Here is a 22195-nt window from a genome sequence, read left to right on the forward strand (position 1 = left end):
AATTTTTTTCTAGAAAGTGAAAAGACAAATAGCACAATAAGGCATCAGGTTAAAAGAATACTTAAAAGGAAGGTGACCTAAGCAATGTACACTGCTGCCCACTCCACTCTCCCATTCTCCTCTGCCAGCTCTCTTAAGGTGTTCCTACTTTTTCAATCTTCCCACTGCTGAACTCAGCTCTCTAAAACAGTGATGCCCAATACAACTTTCTGTGATAATGGAAATGTACTATTACCTACACTATTATCTATCCAATATAGCAGCAACTAGTCAAATGTAACTGCTACTGAGCCCTTAAAATGTGTCTAGTGCAACAAAGAGACTGAATTTTAACATTATTTAATTTTAATTTATATTTAAATATAAGTTGCTACCTGTGACTATACTGAACAGCTCAGCTCTAAATGGTCTTGTTCTATTTTTAATAACAGCTGCTAAAATTATAATGGCAGCATTGATAAGTAAGGAAAACAATTTTCTGTCATCAATTTTACCATGTTTTTCAACTTGGATTGTGGAAAAAAAAATTAAAGTTAACATTCTATATTAGTCAACAAAAAATACAAAGACCATGACTATCATTTTGGCCTAAAATTAAAGAAAAATCCTAAAGTTATATAAGTCACTCTATAGCGCACCTCTAATAGAATGCAAACGTAATTTCATCTAATCAGTTACAAGTAACTTCACATCATTGTAGCATCTCATTTCTACGATTAACTTGTATTTTTGCTTAATCTTCAAAATAGTTTTATATATTAGAAATCTTAACAGAAGAAGAGATTTAACTTTCACTGCATTTTTTTCTATCTGCAGTTAGTTAACGAATTTGGGGAATGGGAAAAACATCAGTGTTCTTTTAACAGAAGCCTACTGCTTAACGTGACTTCCCTCAGCAGTGGTGACAGCACTAGACTTGGATCTGTTTATCACTTGGTGCTTTAAATAACTTTTAGGCGGCCAAGCAATTGAACCAAGACCAGAGCTCTAGGACAGAACCCTCAACATTTTTCTCACTTTCTAGGCAATCCTTACGAATTATTCAAGTTCTCTGAGGGAAGGGATACACTGATGCTAAATTTGTGAAGGGTTGACCACTTAATACTCATTCCAATGTGTTACGCCAAGTTCTCTAAAACTTAAGCCAGTATGTGGCATTACTTTCTGCGATAAAATTACCTACCTAAATCCCTCTTATCTTTTGATCCATACTTTGATTGCTCAATTGTGGCACATCTCGTTCTGGTAGGCATACACTGATTTTTTCCTGTTTTAAAAAAGTTCAAAAGAATTTAATGGTCATGAAAGAAAGAATATGGCTATTTAATTTCAAGTGAGGCAACAGCCTTATATGGTCATGTCTATGACAGTTTGCCATGACACAAAAACTTCAGAGAATTTCTCTTCAATTAAGTACACCTACAGTATTCTCAATATCTTGCATTGTTTCCTAGTCCCCTTTGCATTAGTACTTTTTACTGCAAAATTCCAACATGATTTTATTTTCAATTTAAGCTGGAGGTGGGAGGCACTCAACTGAAAATCCACAATATCCAATCTGGACAGAAGATCCAAGTAATGAAAAAAAAAGGTGCCTAATATTTTTGCTAATAACACTACAAATGATTTGGACATTTTCCCAGAATTCAACGGAGTATTAAATTAGTCTGGAATGCTACCAAAGCATTATAAGGGCACCAGGTACACTACTTTAGATTTCTTGATATGCAGAGTACAGCTTTCCTTGAAATGTTTCCTTTTTCTCTCAAGAATGAAAGGTAAAGATGCACTAAAAAGCCTAACTGTTGTCCTACTAACCATTGAAAATGTAATTACTTTTTTTTTTTTTATATATTTTTATTGATTTCAGAGAGAGGAAGGGAGAGGGAGAGGGAGAGAGAGAGACAGAAACATCAATGATGAGAGAGAGTCACTGACTGGCTGCCTCCTGCATGCTCCCGACTGAGGATGGAGTCTGCAACCTGGCCATGTGCCCTGACCGGGAATCGAACAGCGATCTCCTGTATCCTAGGTTGATGCTCAATCACTGAGCCATGCCTGGCCAGGCTGTAATTACTTCAACAGTAAATGAAGGTTCACAAATATGTGTTCTTCAAATCAAATGGAATGATTTACTTTACCTTCTGATATACCCAGGTTGCATAAAGGAAAATTTCCCCACAAGCCCCAAATATATATTCTATGGGATATTAGTTTAAAAGCAAAATTTTTCTAGTCACTAAAAAATTGTTATTTTATTCCTTATAAAAGAGACCCATAGTTATAAAGTTATATTCCAACTTATATCAACAAAAAAATCATATATTTTTCATTAGAGACTTTAATTACAAAATATAGATGTTTTGTCCGCACTGCTAAAGATGACAAGCTGGTAAGGCTTTAGTTATGTTTGAGCCCTGGTTGTAACAGACATATACTTAAAAAAAAAAAAAAGTAATTAAAAAATAAAAACCCCTGACATATTTGAAGGAAATAAGTGAAATAGTTAAACTATAGTCAACTTTTAAATAACAATGTATATCACATAAAATTAAGGAAATGCTCAAAAGGGTTTTTATATCTAGAACAAACCCTCAAAAACTTCCTAACACTCTGATCACTCCAACACTACAAATTCCTTCAGCACTCAACGCAGATTTTTCAAAAGAGGCCTGCATTTCAATACATTTTCATTTGTAACTATTTCTCTTCCCTACCCACATTTTACCACTCTTTCCCAGAATTAAAACTACACAAAAGGTTTTGATTCTTCCAGCAATAAGAGCAGAGTAATTTTAAAAATCTGCTGAATGCATGACATTCTCAGTTTTAAACAATGTAACATTATTATGATACTTTGGAATTTAAATATTGAATCAACACTATTTCCTAAAGGCAGTCATATACTTCTTAAAACTTTATAAAATATGGTACAAGTTTGTTAAATGGAAAAGAATTATTGTTACCTCGTCAGCTACTTTTCCCAGCTTGACACTTAATAATACATCATATTTCAGAAAGTTTCTTCTCAATTATCTCAAACCAACTTTATGGACACACTATCCAAATTATTGAATGATCAAATATGAATTAGCATCTGGTTAGAAGGACAGTACATTTTATCAATAAAGAAATTACAACAGCAAGCAAGCTGCTCAATATAAGGGTCAATCAGTTGAGATGAAACCAGAAAGTCTATTTCTCTACTTCTTCCAAGTGAAATGTAAAATTACTTAGTGGATATTTTTCAAGAGCCACATACATAAAAAATTTTTTAATTATGAAAAATGGGACACATGCTTTCTAAAATTACGTTGCGCCCAGCCAGTGTGGTTCAGTGGTTGAGTGTCGACCCATGCAACAAGAGGTCACAGGTGGTTCTATTCTCAGCCAGGGCACATGACTGGGCTGAGGGCTCGATCCCCAGTAGGGGGCGTGCAGGAGGCAGCTGATTGATGTTTCTTTCTCTCATCAATATTTCTCTCTCTGTATCCCTCTGCCTTCCTCTGTTTATAAAATCAACAAAAACATATAAAAATAAAATCAGTTGCCCTTTCCCTCAGAGTACCTATTCAAATCTCTCTTTTTATCCATAACATTTTCACTATTCCTTTGTCAAAAATCTTGAACAGGTGGTTAACATTTGGCTTAAACAATATTTCCTGACTTTCTTACAGCAAATAAGACATTTTTGGTTTGTAACAGTCTTATAATCTTAATTCCCCTGAATACCTATATATGCTATCTCATGTCAAAGTCTACCATCTATATTAAGAATTCACAGCTCTCATTCTAAAATCTTTTTATCCATTCAACTAGAACACTGAACGATGTTTAGTCAATTTCCTGTTTCCTTCACTTTAAGCAGTTGCCTTCAATAAAAATCATTTCATTTTTCCTTTACCTACCTAATTTTGTTTTTCCCCCAAGTCTCAGAACCTTGAAAGATATGCGATTCTCACATACTGATTCCTCCTCTATTTATACACTTCGTCTTTTTCGCCTTTTTTAATCACTTCTTTTTTCTCTTTTTTTTTTTGCAACAAGCTCGTTCCCTTTCATTGGTTTTGCAATAGCTTTTTACATATATAAAAATAATTCAGCAAACACTTCTGAGAAACTATGACATTCTAGTATGATGCTGGGAACATCAATGCTCTCTTGCCCTGTTAAACTTCCAGTTTGGAAAGCAAAAAAGGCACAAATAATTTGAAAATAACACAGTAGTGCTCTTAAGACAAAAGCATGCACTAGGTGCTAGAGAAGCACTTGGTCCAACTTAGAGGCCAAAGGAGCATTCCAGAACAAGCAGTTCCTGAGCTAAGTCTTACACCAGAAGAAGTAAGTCTGGAGATAAAGGCTAGAGGGAACTCCAGACAGAATAAACATCACATATAAAGATAAAAAAATTAAGTAGCACTGGGGATCTAAGAACTTCAAGCCATTCTGTATTATCACAGTGCAAAGTGAGAGGAGGAAAACAGTAGAAAATGAAGTTAGAGATACAGACAGGTCAAAACATATACTTTTTCCTGAACTTGGACATAAGCAAGGTCTGTCTAATGTGTATAAAAATTCTCCCATCACCTGCTGTCTATGAGACAGGAGTATTCTAGCTTTGGTTAGCCTAATGTCACTTGTGAAGCAAAAATATAAAGATTACCTTAAAAATTTGAAATGAAAACGTTTTATTAACAAACATTAAGCAGTGTTTAATGCCAATCAATAGCTATAAACATCTATGTGGATGGGTTCTTCCTGGTTGCTGTCTAACTATGAGAAAGTCTATAAACAAAATCAGAAATTCTCTAAATACAAGTTAGTAATCAAACTTCTCAAATCCAGAATGCATAAAAATACCTACATTTTATAGAGTACAGTTATTACACCATAATGATATATGGAAGTAACTGTTTATAGTTTTAAAAACTCATTGCTGTAAGCATAAAGTATTGATATATACTATGAAAAAAAATTAGAATCCTGTGCAAAACTTTCCATATGTATGTGTGTGTATGTGTCTATGTGTGCATGTGTGTTTATTTATACATGATAATAAATCTTTTTCCAAAATCTTTAATTTGGGGAAGGGCAGAAGTTGACGGAAAGGAAATTCTATTAAATGGTAAACCTATCAGTAATTAGAAATAATATTTCATCTTCAAAAATAATATTAAGGCCTCTACAACACTTATAATCCATAAAAGAAATTACTGTTCCCATTTAAAATTGTAGAAAAGTTTGTTTCTTTATGAGCAACACCTATAGCTGCTCCCTATTTCAAAACAATGAATACTATGTGAAATGCTCTATGAAAGGATAAATAACTTAAATACAATCTTTTACTCATAAACTGGAAAAAATATATAATGCTGCTAATAAAACATATGCTCCTTTCGCATACACTAAAAAGAACCAAGTTTAAAGTAGTTCACCTCTCTGCTTAAACAGATAAATATACTCCCACAGAACTTTTCATTACATCCGCATTAGATACTAAGAAGGAGAAGTCTACTCACTTGTGTCTGCCTGGCTTCCCACACTGATGTAGCGGTCATTGCCGGGAAGCGCGGTCTGGTAGTAAGCTGTCTCTTCCTGCTGAGGGGTCTTGGCATACTTTGCAGTCAGGAAAGCCACTGCTAGTTCCAAGTTTCCATTACTGTCCTTCAAATATCAAGAACAGAACATCAAATATTTTGAACTATTTCTATACATCCTCACATGACTTATGTAATTTTCTTCATAACTAATACTTAATAGCAAAAATCATTTTGATTTGAAATTATTGTTGCGATTCTAATTCTTCACCATAAATTCACTGTAAACAAAGTATACTATAAATTTCAATAGTAATTCCTGTTTCTATTCATTAAAACTACTAATTTAATGTAAAAATCAATTCTATAACTAATTCCTTAGTTTTTCCATTACTTTCATATACTTCTGAACCAATGCATAAACTAAAAAAATGTTTTCTGGAGCTTGCTATATACAGGGGTAAAAAATGAGTATTTATAACAGTACTTCTATAAACAAGGACAATAAAAGATGTTCCCTTTAGTACGGATGCTGAATCCATACCTACAGGCAAACTTAAGCAAATGCCAAAGGCTTATAGAAAGAAAACAGTAAAAACGTTCTGAAGCTTGACAGTATGAAGACACACACAAAACTCCCAGATTGAAATGCTCAATAATGACAAGATTACAATCCTACTCAAACTATAAATACTATATAGAGTTTCTGCAGTTCTCATCCAAAGCATACCTGGACACAACTTTATTCTACAGTTAATTTAGAAGAAAGCAGAGGCTAGGAAACTAAGAATTTCTAAAACAATAAAACAATGACTTGCTCAATTTTATCTCTATATTCTCTGAACATTTAACAATACATGTAACAGTAGCTCTATGGCAGCTAATGCAAGCAACATTAAGAAATCCAAATATTAATAACAAAGTTATCTTTGTAACAGAGGCCAGAGCACGCAAGGCTGTGCAGGCCTTAGGAACTTCCCCACACACTAGGAAGTGTAACAGGAAGCCAGTGGAGGGTTTTGGACAGAAATTACATGGTATGACTTACATTTTAAATGGACCACTCTGCTGTGTGTTGAGAATAGTTTATAGGACAAAAAGGGCAGCAGCAGAGCCCAAACTCATTTGCTATCAGATTAAATATGGGGAGGGAAGACTGATAGAAGGAGGAATTTCAGGACGATTCCAAGACATGAGCCCCAAGCAATGGAAGAATGAAGTATCCAACCCATACCAACTCCAATTCTAGTAGCTAGTGAGGAGAGAAAAAGCCATTAGAGTGCAGTTTGAAAAGCACCACTGCCTTAAACTTTATCTGTCACAATTATTACAAGATTCTTGAATGATTCATCCAAAATATGAGTGTAACATATTTTATAGTTAGATAAGTAAATTAGCTGTAAAATAATTTGCAATAGTAATGGCTAACATTTACTGAACACTTACTATGTGCCAAGAAGTGTGCTAAGGGAGTTTCACATACTATCTCGCACAATGACAAACTGAGAGCAACCAGTATTTACACAACCTGAAGGTTACTAACTTTAGAGGGCTAAAAATAGATACTCAGAATAAAATAAAAGTCCTGAAATCAAACAGTAACATTGTGGCTCCTGAGAGTAAACTACCTGTCAGTATATAACTGAGTCAAGTCATTAAACATCTTACAAATTTATACTGGGCAACAGTTAAGGTTTAAGCCCACTCTTTCTCCTGCCCCCATGCCATACTTGAAACAAAAGTTAAAAAAACAAAACAAAAAAACTATAGTCACACAACTTACCTCAAAGAAAATGTGGACAAGAATTTAATTAATTTTTTATTCTTATTTAATTAAACATATTCTAAATATTTCCCAAATTAAAAAAGAAAAGTAAATTCCCTAAATTTGCCCTGACGAGGGAATAGGTATAAACTCCCACTCAATGACACAGAATGGGAAAGACACTTTCTGAAAACACACATGGGGTGATTTGGTCATGTTATTAGAATAAAGAAAAAACTAGCAATCATCCAAATGTCATAATCATAAAAACTGAGGTACGACACTTTTGCTTCCTGTCCAAATACTTACACTGGCTTCATAACCTGTGCATTAAGGCTCTAAACAGAACTGTCTCATCATTTTTCTAATGGGGAAAAAGATGAAGCAAAGTTTCTAGTAAAAGTAGAAGTTCAGTGCAGCCCCGTGGAATCAAGCTGCTCAGTTTCTATTCTAAGCTCCTCCACATAGTAGCTGTGTGATCTTGAACAAGTCACTTTAACCTCTGTTTCCTAATCTTTTAAAAAGAGGTGAAAATAATACCTACCTCACAGAGTTACCAGGAAGATGTTATCCACATAAAGTATTCAGAAGAGAAGCTAGTATTGGAAGCACTTAAGTGCTGGTATGATCACTATCATTATGATGTTATGATTACACTCATCTAAACGGTAAGTTACTTCTAGAAACAGATGAAGAACTTGGGGCTCAAAATCTAAAATTACCTAATTAATTTTGTCTCATGGAGCAAGTTCCAAAGGACTGAAGTTGTGTGCAGGCCTAGAGTAGCACAAATGCTGTAAGCTTAAAATGCAGTTCTAGTTCGTAAACATCTTTCAGCCACTTATCATTGTCACTGTACATATTCATGCGATCTGGCTCATCTGGTGCCTCTGTGCAGAAACGAGGCTACTTCATACGATAGAACCAAAACAATGCACTCTATTTGTTGCATATACTGAACAGTTTGATGTTGACTATTCTTAAGGTACAGTAAGTTGAATGTTAGCCACATTATATTTCTCCTTCTTGGAAGGAAAAAAAGTAAGCTTTTGACCTTCTATTAATTTTCTACTTCTCCCTCCTCTTCTTTCTTTACTCAACCCCACCCTCCACCCCATTTAAACTCTAACTCACGGCACTTGAGTAAAACCAGCCATCAGCATTTGGATTCACACCTTTCCATTTTGCATGAAAAGTGTTTCTTATGGAGTTATCGGTCACTCCACAATACCTTGTAGCACTGGGCTGCTGAAGCTGTAACATGCTCAAAACTGTAGTATGGTATAAGTTTCTTATGTTACAGAAGTTCTACCACCACCACACGGTGTAACAAAAAACTCAACTTTCAAACATGGTAGGCAGTAGAACTGAGGGGGTTAACATGAACTGTGTCATAAAACAGAGGTCATACCTTCAAGGCTTGCTGTAGTATCTGGGTGTCATTAATCCCAGTGATTTCTCTCAGCTGATTCAAAAACGTCTGCTGGTGCTAGAGAAGAGGAAAAACCAAAATCATTACGCTGTGAAATCTGAAAATACAAATGACCTTGGGGGGAGGGTGGTGACGGAAAATGCAAAATAAACTAGAATAAGAAAGAGCTTGAAACTGAACAAATTTCACTCTTTTAGGAAGAATGCACCATGCTGTGGGAAGCCTTTACTCCATTCTCATGTGTCCACCAAAAGGGAATTTTTACATTACTCCCCAAGAATAAGTCCTCCTGAGTTAACAGTTTCTGGCCTATTTTTCACTACCTCATTTATGAATCCCAAAATGAAAAGGAGCGATGTGCATGACGGCTAAGCCCAGGAACAACTAAGGAAAACAGGTACCCACTGGACTACTTCAAGGAGGGGACAGCACTACCGACTCAAGTCAGGCAGTTCTGGTAATTCCTCCCTGTCCCTTGGGTCAGCCAGCATCCAGGCACCTGGAATGTCTGAAAAAGACATGCTTTTGGCAAGCCATGTATATTACATCATGGGGGATGCTAAGATCTATTTGAGGAAAAAAGAGAATCATCTCATTCTCTAATCTGTCATAAAAGGTCCTAAATAGAATTGATCATTAGCTCCCATTTGCTTCAGACCTATTTATATCCTACTAGTCTATATAGTAATTATACTCTATTGGAGAGAAAAAGAGGGAGATGGATAGGATCCCACTATCAAATCCTTCCCTGAACTACCCTAATTAAGGGCCATGTTCCTCCCTACATCTCCGTATTTCTTAAAAGAAGTTCCCAAGACAGCACCATGAAATAAACTCAGATAGATGGATATGACATGAAAAACCAGAGATCACTACAATAAAAGGATCTGATGAAATCTATCTTGAAAATGTTTCACATTCATCTCAATAATAATTCAGTCAAGGATCATCAATGGATGCTAAAACTATTGGGTGAAAGTTTAATGAGAAACAGGATAGTTACATAGTTTCAAGCTCTCAGTTCCTAAGAATTCTAAATGGAGAAAATAACTATAAAGAAGAAAACCTAACAGAAACCACCCGAACCAAGAGATAAAAGTTAATATTACCACTAATGGGGTAAAATGACAGTGTGTGCCTCCTGATACATAATGATACACCAAGAAGACAATACCACCTGTGGTATTGCTGCCACAAAATAAAAAAATTGAATCTAATCTTGAGGAAGCATCAGACAAATCCAAACTGAAGGACATTTATCTTCAAAATGTCTACAACAGGAAAGACAAAGGATGAGGTTCCAGATTAAAGGGAACCAAAAGGTCATGGCAACCAAATATATTGTGAGAAACCAGGCTGCTTTTCATGGTAAACTATACAGGATATTATTGGGAAAACTGGAGAAATACAAATATGGACAGCTTAGTAACAATACTACATTAATATTAAATTCCTGAATTTGATAACTGTACTATAGTTCTGTAAAAAATATTTTTTTTCTTAAGAAATAGAACCTGAAGTATTTAAGTGGTAAAGGGGTATACAACTTACTCTCAAATGGTTCAGAAAAAAATAAGTGATGAAAGTTCTTTATACTAAACCTGAAACTTTATATTTAAAATTATTTCAATATACAAGTTTTAAAATGCTCTGTATGTAGATTTGTTGATGTCAGAATTGCAAAATGTGCATTTCAAAACATGCTTGATAATTTAAATATGCATAATGTATACACATTCAGATGGAGAGTCCTAAACAAATTTCACAATTAAATGAAAAAACAACAGCAAATTTAAAGTCGAGTTTCAGATAACCTAGTCTAAATATCTTTTATAGAAACCACATGTATAAGTTCAAAATTATATTTAGCTACATATCAAAGAGTCCCATCTAAATAGTTGCTTCAACATACTGACATGTCTCCCTTTCCTAATATAAGTAGACTGGAGATGAGCAGTCCAGATCTGATAAGGACATTGCATAGGATGCCACAGATCTAAGGTCCTCCTATCTTCCCACTAAACAGACTTATATGTGACAGTCATCAAATGTTGGTCACTCCGTGTCTCCTCTTCCAGCATTCTGTCCAAGTTTTAGGTAATATGAAGGAAAGAGCAAAGGACAAAAGGTGTCTGTGAAATAATTATGCCTTCTTTAACAAACTCCATTTATTCAAATAACTTCCACTTAAAGTCTCATTTCTCATTGAGCACAACAGTCACATGGCCAGTCACAGTTGTAAAGGAGGTTGGGAAATGTACTTTTCAGCTGGGCAAAAGAGCTGCTCTAAAAACGAAATAGGGTTCTGTTTATAAGAAAAAAGAAAAGAATTATATTGTATCTGCTGCATATACAGTATCTGCCACCCATCAATTAATTTTCATTGCTATAAACTCCTAAAGAGCTAAAATAACCAAGATTATCCAACAATACATACACAATAAAGTACATAAACAAGGTTATATCAAATGCCATGAAAAATCAAAACTGTTGAAGAATCGAAATGCCAGATTTAGAGAGCTGACATATGAGAAAAATAAAATTCTCCTTAAACCTGTCAACTTTTCCACTTTTACTTAAAAATTACCCATAACTAGCAATGGAACACTGACTACACAGTACCCGACATTACCAATTAAAAATGTATAAAAATATTTCAGAAATTCTCCTTATCTAATTCTCCTTATTTTAGTAAACATAAAATACTTGGAAGGTTTTATAACCCTGTTTGTATCTCACCATCCAGCACTCCAAACTCCATTCTTTACTCCAAATATTATTTTCCTCAACTGCAAATTAATCAATCACGGATCAAAGACTATTGAATAAACACCTCCAAAATTCGTCACCTGTACAAATATTACTGGCTACTATAAATAACGCTGGAAAAACAGAAAACAGTGCAAAAGTCCTTCCACTAAGGAAGAGATTCTAAACTTCAATGTTCTTAAGAATGAACTGATGAGTTTGTTAATAATGAAGATTCCCAGGCCCCACCCCCCAGAGGCTGTGTTAATAAGCATCTCAAATGATTCTGATACAGATGGACCTAGACACACAGTCTGAATTAAGCAAACAACTGTATATTACAAAATCACATTAACCTAATGTGATGGAATTCAACATAGTATGTATACACATTGATGACTTCAAGGTAAAATGGAAACACAAACATAAAGCCCAGAAAAGATTACAGGGCCCATGTTAGACTTCCAATTCTTCTCCCATCTCTATATCCACTACACACCCTCTGCCCTGCCATTTTCCACTTGCGCCTACCAGAGACAGGCTCTGTTTCCTTGCTGCTGAGGATGGGCTTGCCTTGTGACATGCTTTGACCAATGATGTATTAGCAGACAGCACACAAGCAGACATAAAATGTGCTTGCCATGGTTGGGCTTGCCCTCTTGAACTTCTGCAACTTCCTCAGAACATGACCTTGGTAGCCCAGTTGCCCCAGAAGAATGAAGTACATGTGGAGAAGAGCCATCCAACCAATCTGCAAACCTGTGAACATGGCAATAATATTTTGGTATGCCACTAACTTTTGGAGTGGCTGTTACGGTGACAGTTGACTGATACAGAGTGCAATAAGAATACTGAGTATTTTATAAGAAAAAGAACATCTTCGAAATGTTGTAAGGTTTGGCATTTTGTTCACTTTCACAATAAAGCCAGCTAAATATCCTAGAAAAAGTCCAGGCATACCTCTAGCATAGTTCATGATCTCACGAATTTTGACTGAAAATGAAACAATGAAGAGAAAAGCATTGGGTGGAGAAGGCTAAGTGGGAAAGAGAAAAGGTGAAAGAATTTTCTTCTAAGTTAGCAAGATATGGGAAACATGAAAAGAGGTGAGCTATAAGCAGAATTCTAAGTTTATGGTATAGAAGCCACCTCATTTGTAAAGTTTTCCCCATTGTTATTGGCATATTCCAGCTGTGATTCTTCTGTCTTTGAAAACCTGCATCTTCATTTCCTGCAATTATATGTGTTGTTGCTGCTATTTCTGTTGTGATTAAGACCCTGGTCTTTCTTTCAAGATTTGCACCTTTCTATTTACCAAACTTCTGGTCTGCGATTCACCTGATAATCAACTAACAACGTCCTGTATATAGTCTCTCCTTCTGGACCAGTAATTTTGGATCAAGGTGGATCCAACCACTTCCATCTCTAGAGCTCCATTTCTGAGCTCTGAGGTCTTCCTTGTGTGAATTTCCTATCTACTATGAGGTCAGTGCAACCTGTTCACACTGCTGGGCCAAGAAGGGCAAGACACAATGTTCAAAGAGAGTCTGTGGCTTGCAAAATCACAAATTAATAAGCAAAGAAGCCAAGACTACATACAGGCCTTCTGGTTCCTTCCTCAATGTTAATTTTTACTGCTTGATGACATCCTTAAGTGCCTACTATGTACTACTGGGAAAAGGAGGCATCAGTAGTTTTAATATAAATTAAGGATTAGAGGATTTCACAGAAATTCTTTCCCTTCCCAGTTAACCCTACCTACTGTTGGGTCTATTTCAAATCTGTTTCAGTAAAGACTACAACATATTAAACACTGGTATAACTCTTTGAGGCTACAAAAAAAGATCACTGGTTTAGGCCAAGGACAGAGAACAAGCTTTCATTATGCTCTTGCTGTATGCCAGACATTGTTGTGCTTCCAGTATATAATCTCATTTAATACACGTGCACACACTCTAGAAAGTTACTCTCATTTTATAGCTAACAGAGTCTTCAAGAGATTAATAAGTACAGAGTCAGAAAGAAAAACAGGTTGTTTCAAATTCCACAGCCCACGTTCTTTCCATATTTGCTCTTCTCTGCATCTGATTTGGAGATTAAAGATTCAGTAAAAAAAGAAACTTCAGCCCTGAATTCCACTACTCTGTTGCTGTAAAACGTTTAGATAATGGTATTAAAATGTGATGCACCGCTGACTACCAGGCAGGAAAGCTTTCTGAGTTAAGGGGTGAATGACTCATAAGTTAGTCACTGGTTCCTCTAACTGAATTTCCAAATATAAATAAAACTTGGTTTAGTGCAAAGGAAAAGAAAGTCAAAGGTTCCCATCTTCAGAGGGAAAAAAGGCAACTCTTACAATGACACCCATAAGAAAGCTTTCAAATTTTCCAACAAAAGACGGGGGGGGGGGGGGGGGACAATTTCAGAAAATCCCAAGGTATTCTGAAACTTCAAAATCACATGCACTAAACACTGCTAAGCACTAAGTGATAAGCATTTCAACGTTACCTATCAATGAAAAAATTAATTATACTACTGCCATTAACGTATGTAACCATATACACATCTATTTTTGTGAATACCTTTTGCATCTACCTGCTAACACTAAACTGCCCTAGTTCATGTTATCTCTTATGGTAACAAGAAATCCTCAAACTTCACTAACAGGTCTTTTCAAGTACATATGTACCTCCTGTAGCTCTTTGTAAGCCCGAAGCCTGCCTCTAACCAGCTATACAAGCAAAAAACCAACAACAAACACCACCAAATAAAACCTAAATCACACAAAAACAAAACTTTTATTTCCTGAATCTGCATTTTTAAATCTGTAATTTAAAGGGGACAACATAACCTTTGATTTCCCTTCATATGTAATACTCTGACCCCTCTGAGTTTTCCTGTAGTACAATCCTTATGGCTTAAAAGCCATTCGCATGCCACAGCTATCTGTAGTGTAGCCTTGTCTTCCTCTTCCCTCTGTCATTCACGGACTAAAAATACCATTCTGCTTTCTAATTCTAAGGTTTTTTTTACATATATTCAGCTGCCTTCTCTTAAGGTGAGAGGCTCTACTGGCACCACAGACTATACTACTATGCCACGGTTAATGACCAGACAGTAAGTCAGTCCAAAGAGAGCACAGACTCTCTTTCACCGGTCGATGCATTCCTGCTAACTAGTAGTGTCTGGCTAGTACAGTGTCTGGCATGTGATAGGCACTCAATGAATAATGATTGAAAAATGAATACAGCAGAGTTCGCAGAAGTGAACTGGGGCATGTCAAATCACAGGGCTTGAACTCACCCACAGGAAAGAGGTCCTAGCTAATTACTGGAGATGGGAATAACAAGCATACATAAGCCAGGCCCACTTACTAATAAGCAAACTTTCTATGCTCTCCTATGTTCTCCTTAGAATTTCACAGGCTTTATTTCCTAGTTCTGTCAATCCTGCTTCAACTTAAGTATACAGTATATATAGTATTGTTGAAATTCCCTATTACAGATAATCTATATAGTACTCCCATGAATGGTTGGGGTACCTTGTATTTTCCACTGCCACAGACTTAAGGCTTATCTTAATCACTTTGGGTTAACAACATTTTAGTGCTAAATTAATCACATACCTCTGTGGGTGTGTAAACTGAAGGTATGCTTTTTTATTCTTTACTATGTATATTTAGGCTTAGAAATGGCAGAAATTCTGAATTTAAAAACTATTTTCCTATCTTTTTATAGAATCCAAGAGCAACATTCTTAAGCTTTCATGTAATTAAATAAAAAGCAATGAGATATTTATGGGAAATAAGTAGCAAAGAGCAATGAATATAGTTGGTCCTCAATAAATGTTTGTTTCCATCCTTCCTGACCTGAGCTCATATCCTTACTTGCCACCCCAACCCTTCAACCAATCTAACATCTGCATGTCCACACCCCCAATGGAATCCCCCATTCCTATTAACTAGCAGATAGAAGAAATGCACCATAAGTAGAAATTCTAAATGCAATATCCCCCCCCCCCAATACTGTTACACAGCACTTTAAGTTCACACAGAATTAAACACATTTCCAGGCCAAATAAGAACGCAACACCATGAAACACAGTTTCTATGGGAACACGCATTTTGAGTTCCGAAAACCCAACTTGCAAAATCTTTTGGAACAGTGTGTTTTTAAAATTAGAGTGCTTTTATTTCTGATTATTTTTTATTGAAGTTATTGGGGTGACATTAGTTAATAAAATTATATAGGTTTCAGGTACACAATTCTACAATAAATCATCTGTGTATTGTACTGTGTGTTCACTACCTCAAGCCAAGTCTCCTTCTATCACCATTTATCCCCCCATTACCCTCTTCTATGTCCCCTACTTTCCCACTGGTAATCACCATACTGTTATGTGTCCAAGTCTTTTTTTTTTTTCTTTCTTTGCTTAAATTAGAGTGCTATATTCTGGAAAACATGTAGTTAAACAAAACTTTGGTGAATGAAATTATATCCTTAAACTATGATCTCTGCAGTTTAAATAAAATATGTATTTAACTTGTTTTGATGCTAATTAATTTTACTCCTAAAATATTTCTCTCTTTACAAATCTTTAGTTCCCTTAAATTTTCAAAATTAACTTGCAGGCCACTGAAAATTCCTTATGTTAATAAAGCAAAATAAACACGCTCTAGGTAGAACTTTCACACTAGAATACTATATAATTCCTAGCAGCTATATGTATCACAAACAATTCCTGAAAGCCAATACAGTTTTTGGTTATACTAATTACACACACATAATACACCCTACTGACTATTAGAAATGCCATTCATCTAGATATAATGTAGGTTTAATAAAGCATATGCTCTATACCACTTTCTTCCCAGGGCCCTTAAAAGAGCTATTTGCAGAAGTGTCCCGGCCTCCAGCACTGCATCCCCCACTCCCCCAAAATCCAGTGGGCTTCAATCATAACCTTCCTTCATTCCTCAGCCAGTCATCTGTTACTAGTCAATATTTCTTTGTATTAAACTTTCCCTGTTCAAATTATTGTGTGGTTTCTCTTTCCTAACTGGACCTTTACTGACTGAACTTCCCTAAAAGGAATTTTTATATCCTAATAATATATTGATATAATTTAGTATTTTTAAAAGAATGAGTCTCAAAAACAACTAGAAAGAAAAAAATTAACCATGTATGATAAACTGAGACCTTATTAGAAATATGTAAGGCACCAGAGATTTCATTATGTAGGCATGATTGGTTAAATTATGGGCCACTGATGACTGGACTCAATCTCCAGGCCCTCTCCCCTCCCTGGGCTGGGGGTTAGGCTGCAAGTCTAACCCTCTAATTACAGTGGTTGGTTTTGTGAGGTACAGCCCCTAACCTGAACTAGTCCCCCAACCAGGAGTGATCTCATTAGCATACAAAAGGCTATTTATTTTTTATTATATCACATCTAACCACATAAAGCAACTTGTGGATAACAGAAGGCACCAAAGTGGTTTGTTTCTTTGTCCTGTCCATGGGCTTCTCTTTGGCTATTAGTCTTCCACAGTTCATTTCAACCATTACTCCCTGCTCTGAGGTCTTTCCTGTTCTTCTTAGATCCTCCCCTTGGTCATACCAACATAGCCTAAAAATATTGCAGTTAACTTAAAATATCATATATGCACCTCTGATTCCCACCATCACCAAACTATAAGCTTCTGGGGTGTATTACTTATTTCTCAATCTGTTTAAAATAAATAAAGAATTAGCAAATGTATGAATATGATAATGAGAGATGACTGCATATTTAAGCAGAAACAGGCAATTAAAAATCTGAAATGAGAATATATGTGAGGGTGTACATTTATTTAAAATATAAAATTTTGTAGTAATGAACACACATAATTGAAAAAATGCATGATCTCTCAAAGACAGAGCTCACAAAGAAGAAGAAAATAAAAAAACTAAGCCTAGGAAAGTTCCCAGTTAAGAAGTAGAAACATAGCATACTGCAACAGCAGTCACATTTTATTGTGCTGTATAGCCCAAATGTAAACAGTTTAAATATATGTACTGAGTGTTCCCACAGCAAAACCTGACAAGCTCAAAGAAATCTTGCCCAATAGCTAGGCTACTTTCTGTCTTCTTACCCCAAAATCCTCAACTTCTCTGTGTTTTAATATGTGTTCAAATACTAAATATTTTGGCAGCACAACTGAAAGGTTTAAAACCTTCACCACAACAAAGTTCAACAACAACTCTAAGGGAGGTAGCAATAACTACAACACAATTACTACTCATCATAATGCTGTCTCATGGTGTCGGCAAAAGCAGTTGTCTCACTGCACAGCAGTTTCACCCTCCTGATTGCCCAGGGTATCTTCACAAGGCAAAGTACTTACAAGTTCTAATATATAAAATTTATTTGGCACTAACTTAAAAGTAAACTATAATCATTACCTCTTTTCCACAGCAACTGTGCCTCACTCTACACAAATCACACAACCTATTCTGTTCAACATTCTGTATGAGACAATGCAATAATTATATGTTTATTGAGTTATAGAAAAAAATGTTTTAAACTATGATTAAACTTGACGGTACATTTGTGAAGACATTCATCTGTGAAGGCTGAGAACATCACTCTTAAGACAGTGGCTATTAACTGAGTACCGAGGTCACAGAGGTAATGTACATGACAACGGTAATAAAATCTACTCCCAGAGTTTAATAACACATTGCAAGAATATCCTGATATTCACATATTAATTACCCTGGTTGAAGGTGCAAGTGCCAAGTTAGCTTCTATAAAACATGACCACTGTCAAATTAAGTTAACCTTATTACTCTAAATTTTACTAATTTTATAGTTTTGGTTACATCTAAGTTATTAGTTGGTTTTTGGTTTTAGTGCACAAGAGCTATACAACATAACATAATAAATTTATGCCTAGTTTCTATTTATGTAAGCTTCAGTAAAACTATAGTAAAAATTACTTTAATCAATGGAAAATCCATAAAACCTATTTTCCTTAAAAAAAGTCCCAACTCCAGGATAAAAAAATAGTCATTAGGAGTATTAACAGGGAGGAGAAACTTTTCAATAGAGTTGCTAGTTCTTCAGAGGGGAAAACGGAATTTGAACACCTACTGAAACAATACACAAAACTTAAGTCCAAGTAAAATAAGATTTAAACACTGAAGGTAAAACTAGAGAAACACTTGAGGGCAAAAAAATAGTATTTTTATGAAGCGGTATAGAAGTTCAAATAATAAAGGAAACATTAAATATGAGACTAAATTGGAATGAACTTCCAGTTATAAAAGGACACCATAAAGGGAGTAAAAAAAAAAATCCTGAAAATGGGAAAAGGTATTTACAAAATGTGTAATTTCACACGGAAAAAACCCAACGGTGCATAAATATATAAAAAGATAACAAAATAGTTCATCAACAGTAGCATGGTTAAGTTCTGGCATCTACAGAAGTATAACTGAACGATAACACAGGGTTCATTAATTTCATATAAACCTTGGCTTTTACACTTTGGAGCACAAACGAAAATAAACTCCATATAGATCATAGACCTAAACATAGAAGCTAATTTTATAAAACATTTTTGACAAAAGCATAGGAAAAAGTTTTTGTGGAAAAGATTCAAAAATATTAGGTTAAAGCACATTAAAAGAAAAAAAAATAGTATAATGAACTTTACCAATGTTAAAGTACTTTGACTTCACAGAACTGACAAGAAACTGAAATGAAAATAGGCTACATACCAAGAGAAAAAATATATAATAAAAGACGTATTCAGAATATATAAACTCCTAAACTCAATAGCAAGATAAAAACTACAGAAGATAAAAAATGGCCAGTAAGGAAGAGATAGAGGAAGCAGGTTCCCAGTACCTCCCTGCCACATCCCCTGCCTGCCTACCACCCACCCCTCCCACAGTGCTGGTCCCCTTAGCTCCCACAGACTGCCCCTGAAACCCTATGACGGGGGAAGAGAAACAGAGGCACTGACAGTCAGGCCCCTCCCTTTGCACATTAAACCCAGAACCTGCTCTCCAGGCAGTGCGAGGGTATGAAGAGTACCTAATACCACCCACACAGCCAAGAATGCACAGAAGGGATTTACTTCCACCTGAAAACTGCAGACCCTGAAACTAGAATTTGCCTGAGCCAATCCCAAGATGGCCAAGAGTAAGCTAAATGGCAACACCAAATAATATGAATGTTCACAGGGCCCTGGGACCTTACCTCCTCACATAGGACCCTATGCCCTGAGTGGCTGCTTTGATCCCAATTCCCAGAGGCCTGGTCACCCTACCTAGGGAATACCTCATAAATCAGAGCTAACCCTAGCCATCTCATATGCTGCCTTCTTCTACCCAGCCACAGCTTAACATGCTCAGATGCACTGGTGCCCTCCCTCTAGGGCCACTAGCAAAGATGGAAATATTGTCAGAACTAAATATTCTATTAGTTCTATAGTCTTATCACTAACTTGAAGCCCACTGGGGAAGAAGCCAGGAAGTCAGTTCTGAGAATCTGTATTGGTGCAACCAAAATAGGTACAAGAGTGTCCACTGACCCCAGGAGGCTGTGCAGAGCGCTGCGTCTTCCCTCCTCAAACTGGGTATTTTAAACCTGAGGCATTGGGCTGTTGCTGTTTCCTCTCAAGCCTCTTCTTCAGCCATGCCCTTCCCTTATGGGAAGACCTCAGGGACCTCCTTGATGAGTCCCAGAGGAGTGAACTCCTTCAGCTCTGCAGCTAACCCGCCCTCAGGCCTAATGAAGCTCACCCCCCTCCACCCACTTCTAGACTGAACAGCACCAACAAAATCCCAGCAAACATTAAGTGTTTTCTGTTCCAGTTCAAAACAGGCTGAACTTCTTATTTTCACATGGGCTAAAAACTGTGAGGGGAAAAAAAAGTACTTCTCTGCCCTACTGCCTACCAACCACCCAACGCCACAGTTCATTCCACCTGCCATCAGTCCTCTAAGTTCTTTCCAAACCAACTACAACGTGAAAGTATTTTGTACCGTGAACAAAATATACATCATAAAGATTTCTACTGTGTGTGCAACTGATTATCAAAGAAATTAACTTAATGTTAGCTTGAGACATGAATAAGAAAAGGGCTTTATTCTTCAGCAGTTCAGCCTTTTTATCAGGTGTTAGTTTTTTAAAAAAATGATGGGAAAATTGTACAGTTACATTTTGTTTTGTGAGCATATTAATACTTGCTCCCACAATGTTTTACCTCCAGCAACATCTTTAACTTTTTAGCCATTTTCATATTTGGAAGAATAAGTAGTGACTGTTATTGCTGATCCTGTGAGAATTTAAATGGATAATAAATGGGAAACATCAATATTTTAAAATCATCCAAAAATGGCTAATGAACACATAAAAATGTTCAAAACTATTAGTCTCTAGATAAAAACAAATTAATCCAACAATAAGGTACAACATATTCATTAAAATGGCTGAAACATAAAATGTGATAATACTGTCAACAAAAATGTAGACACTTATGTAGGATTCTCATACACTGCTGATGGGAATGTACAATGGCACAACCATTTTGAATAACCATTTAGCAATGTCTTGTAACAAATGCATCTAAGTGTTTGCTCAAGAGAAATGCAAATATGGCTACTCAAAGACCTGCTTACAAATGTACATTGTAGCAACATCATTCGTAAGAGCCACAAATTGGAAACAACTCAGTCCCCTGAAAGGTACATGTTTACACAGATTTTGAAATAATAAAATACTACTCAGCAATATGGCTGAATAGCAACAACATTTTACTGCGCAAAACAATCAAATGCAACAACGAAAATTTATGATTCCACTTATGTGAAGACCTAAAACAGCCACAACTGATCTATAGTGATAAAAATCAGATCGATGGGAGGGCGGGGGTACTAAATAGGAAGGGTGACACAAGGAAATCTTGTAGAGTGACAGACCTATTCTATACCCCAAAATTCATCTAATTGTAAATGGGTGTTTTCATTTTATTTTTTGTAAATTATATCACACTAACAACTTCAAAAAGTCAAGATAGCAGCCTGTGGTATATCAAAGGGAGGGACAGTGTAAGTGAGACACAAAGGAAATTTCTAGAAGATATTCTATTTCATGTCCAGGTAGTACAAATGGTAGTAACTTTATTACTATTTTAAATATATCTTTATTGATTTCAGAGAGAGGGGGAGAGAAACATAAACAACGGGAGAGTCATTCGTGGGCTCCCTCCTGCATGGGGATCCAGCCTCCAGCTGCAACCTGGGCATGTGCCCTGACCAGGAACCAACTGCGATCTCCCGGATCCTAGGCCGATGCTCAACCACTAAGAAATGCCGGCCTGGCAGTAACTTTATTATGTTTCTTTAAAATATACACAAGTTTTCATATGCTGTTCCACACACATTTAAAAGCACTTTCTGAAACTATCCATACACACACACACCACCAAAAGAAAAGACCTAGGGGGACAGAAAAGTGGCTGAGAGACAAGGTATCTCCCCCGCCCCCCAGGATGCCTGCAGAGAAACTTCCACCATCACTCCGACCCAAAAGAAAAAGTATAAGCAAGGATCAAAATTTAAGATAACACAGTAACTTTTAGTTCTTTGGAAACAGAACCCTCCATATAACATATGTTTGTACAGCTAACACGGAGTGCATTAGGTACCCAAGTAGAGAACTGCC

The 22195-nt window shown here is 36.1% G+C and overlaps 1 protein-coding gene across 2 annotated transcripts in view; it reads right to left on the bottom strand.

Moving 5' to 3' along the window:
* USP25 (ubiquitin specific peptidase 25) overlaps window positions 1-22195 on the bottom strand; it is a 126271-nt gene that overhangs the window by 95440 nt on the left and 8636 nt on the right. For both annotated transcript variants that reach the window (XM_087818089.1, XM_087818091.1), the window contains exons 2-3: window positions 8714-8791; window positions 5520-5664 (exon numbers count right to left, since the gene is read on the bottom strand). In XM_087818089.1, the coding sequence (XP_087674215.1) occupies window positions 5520-5664; window positions 8714-8791 (223 nt within the window). The remainder of the gene's footprint in view (window positions 1-5519; window positions 5665-8713; window positions 8792-22195) is intronic.

The sequence above is a fragment of the Miniopterus natalensis genome, chromosome 6, assembly GCF_054644295.1.
Source record: "Miniopterus natalensis isolate mMinNat1 chromosome 6, mMinNat1.hap1, whole genome shotgun sequence".
NCBI lineage: Eukaryota > Metazoa > Chordata > Mammalia > Chiroptera > Miniopteridae > Miniopterus > Miniopterus natalensis.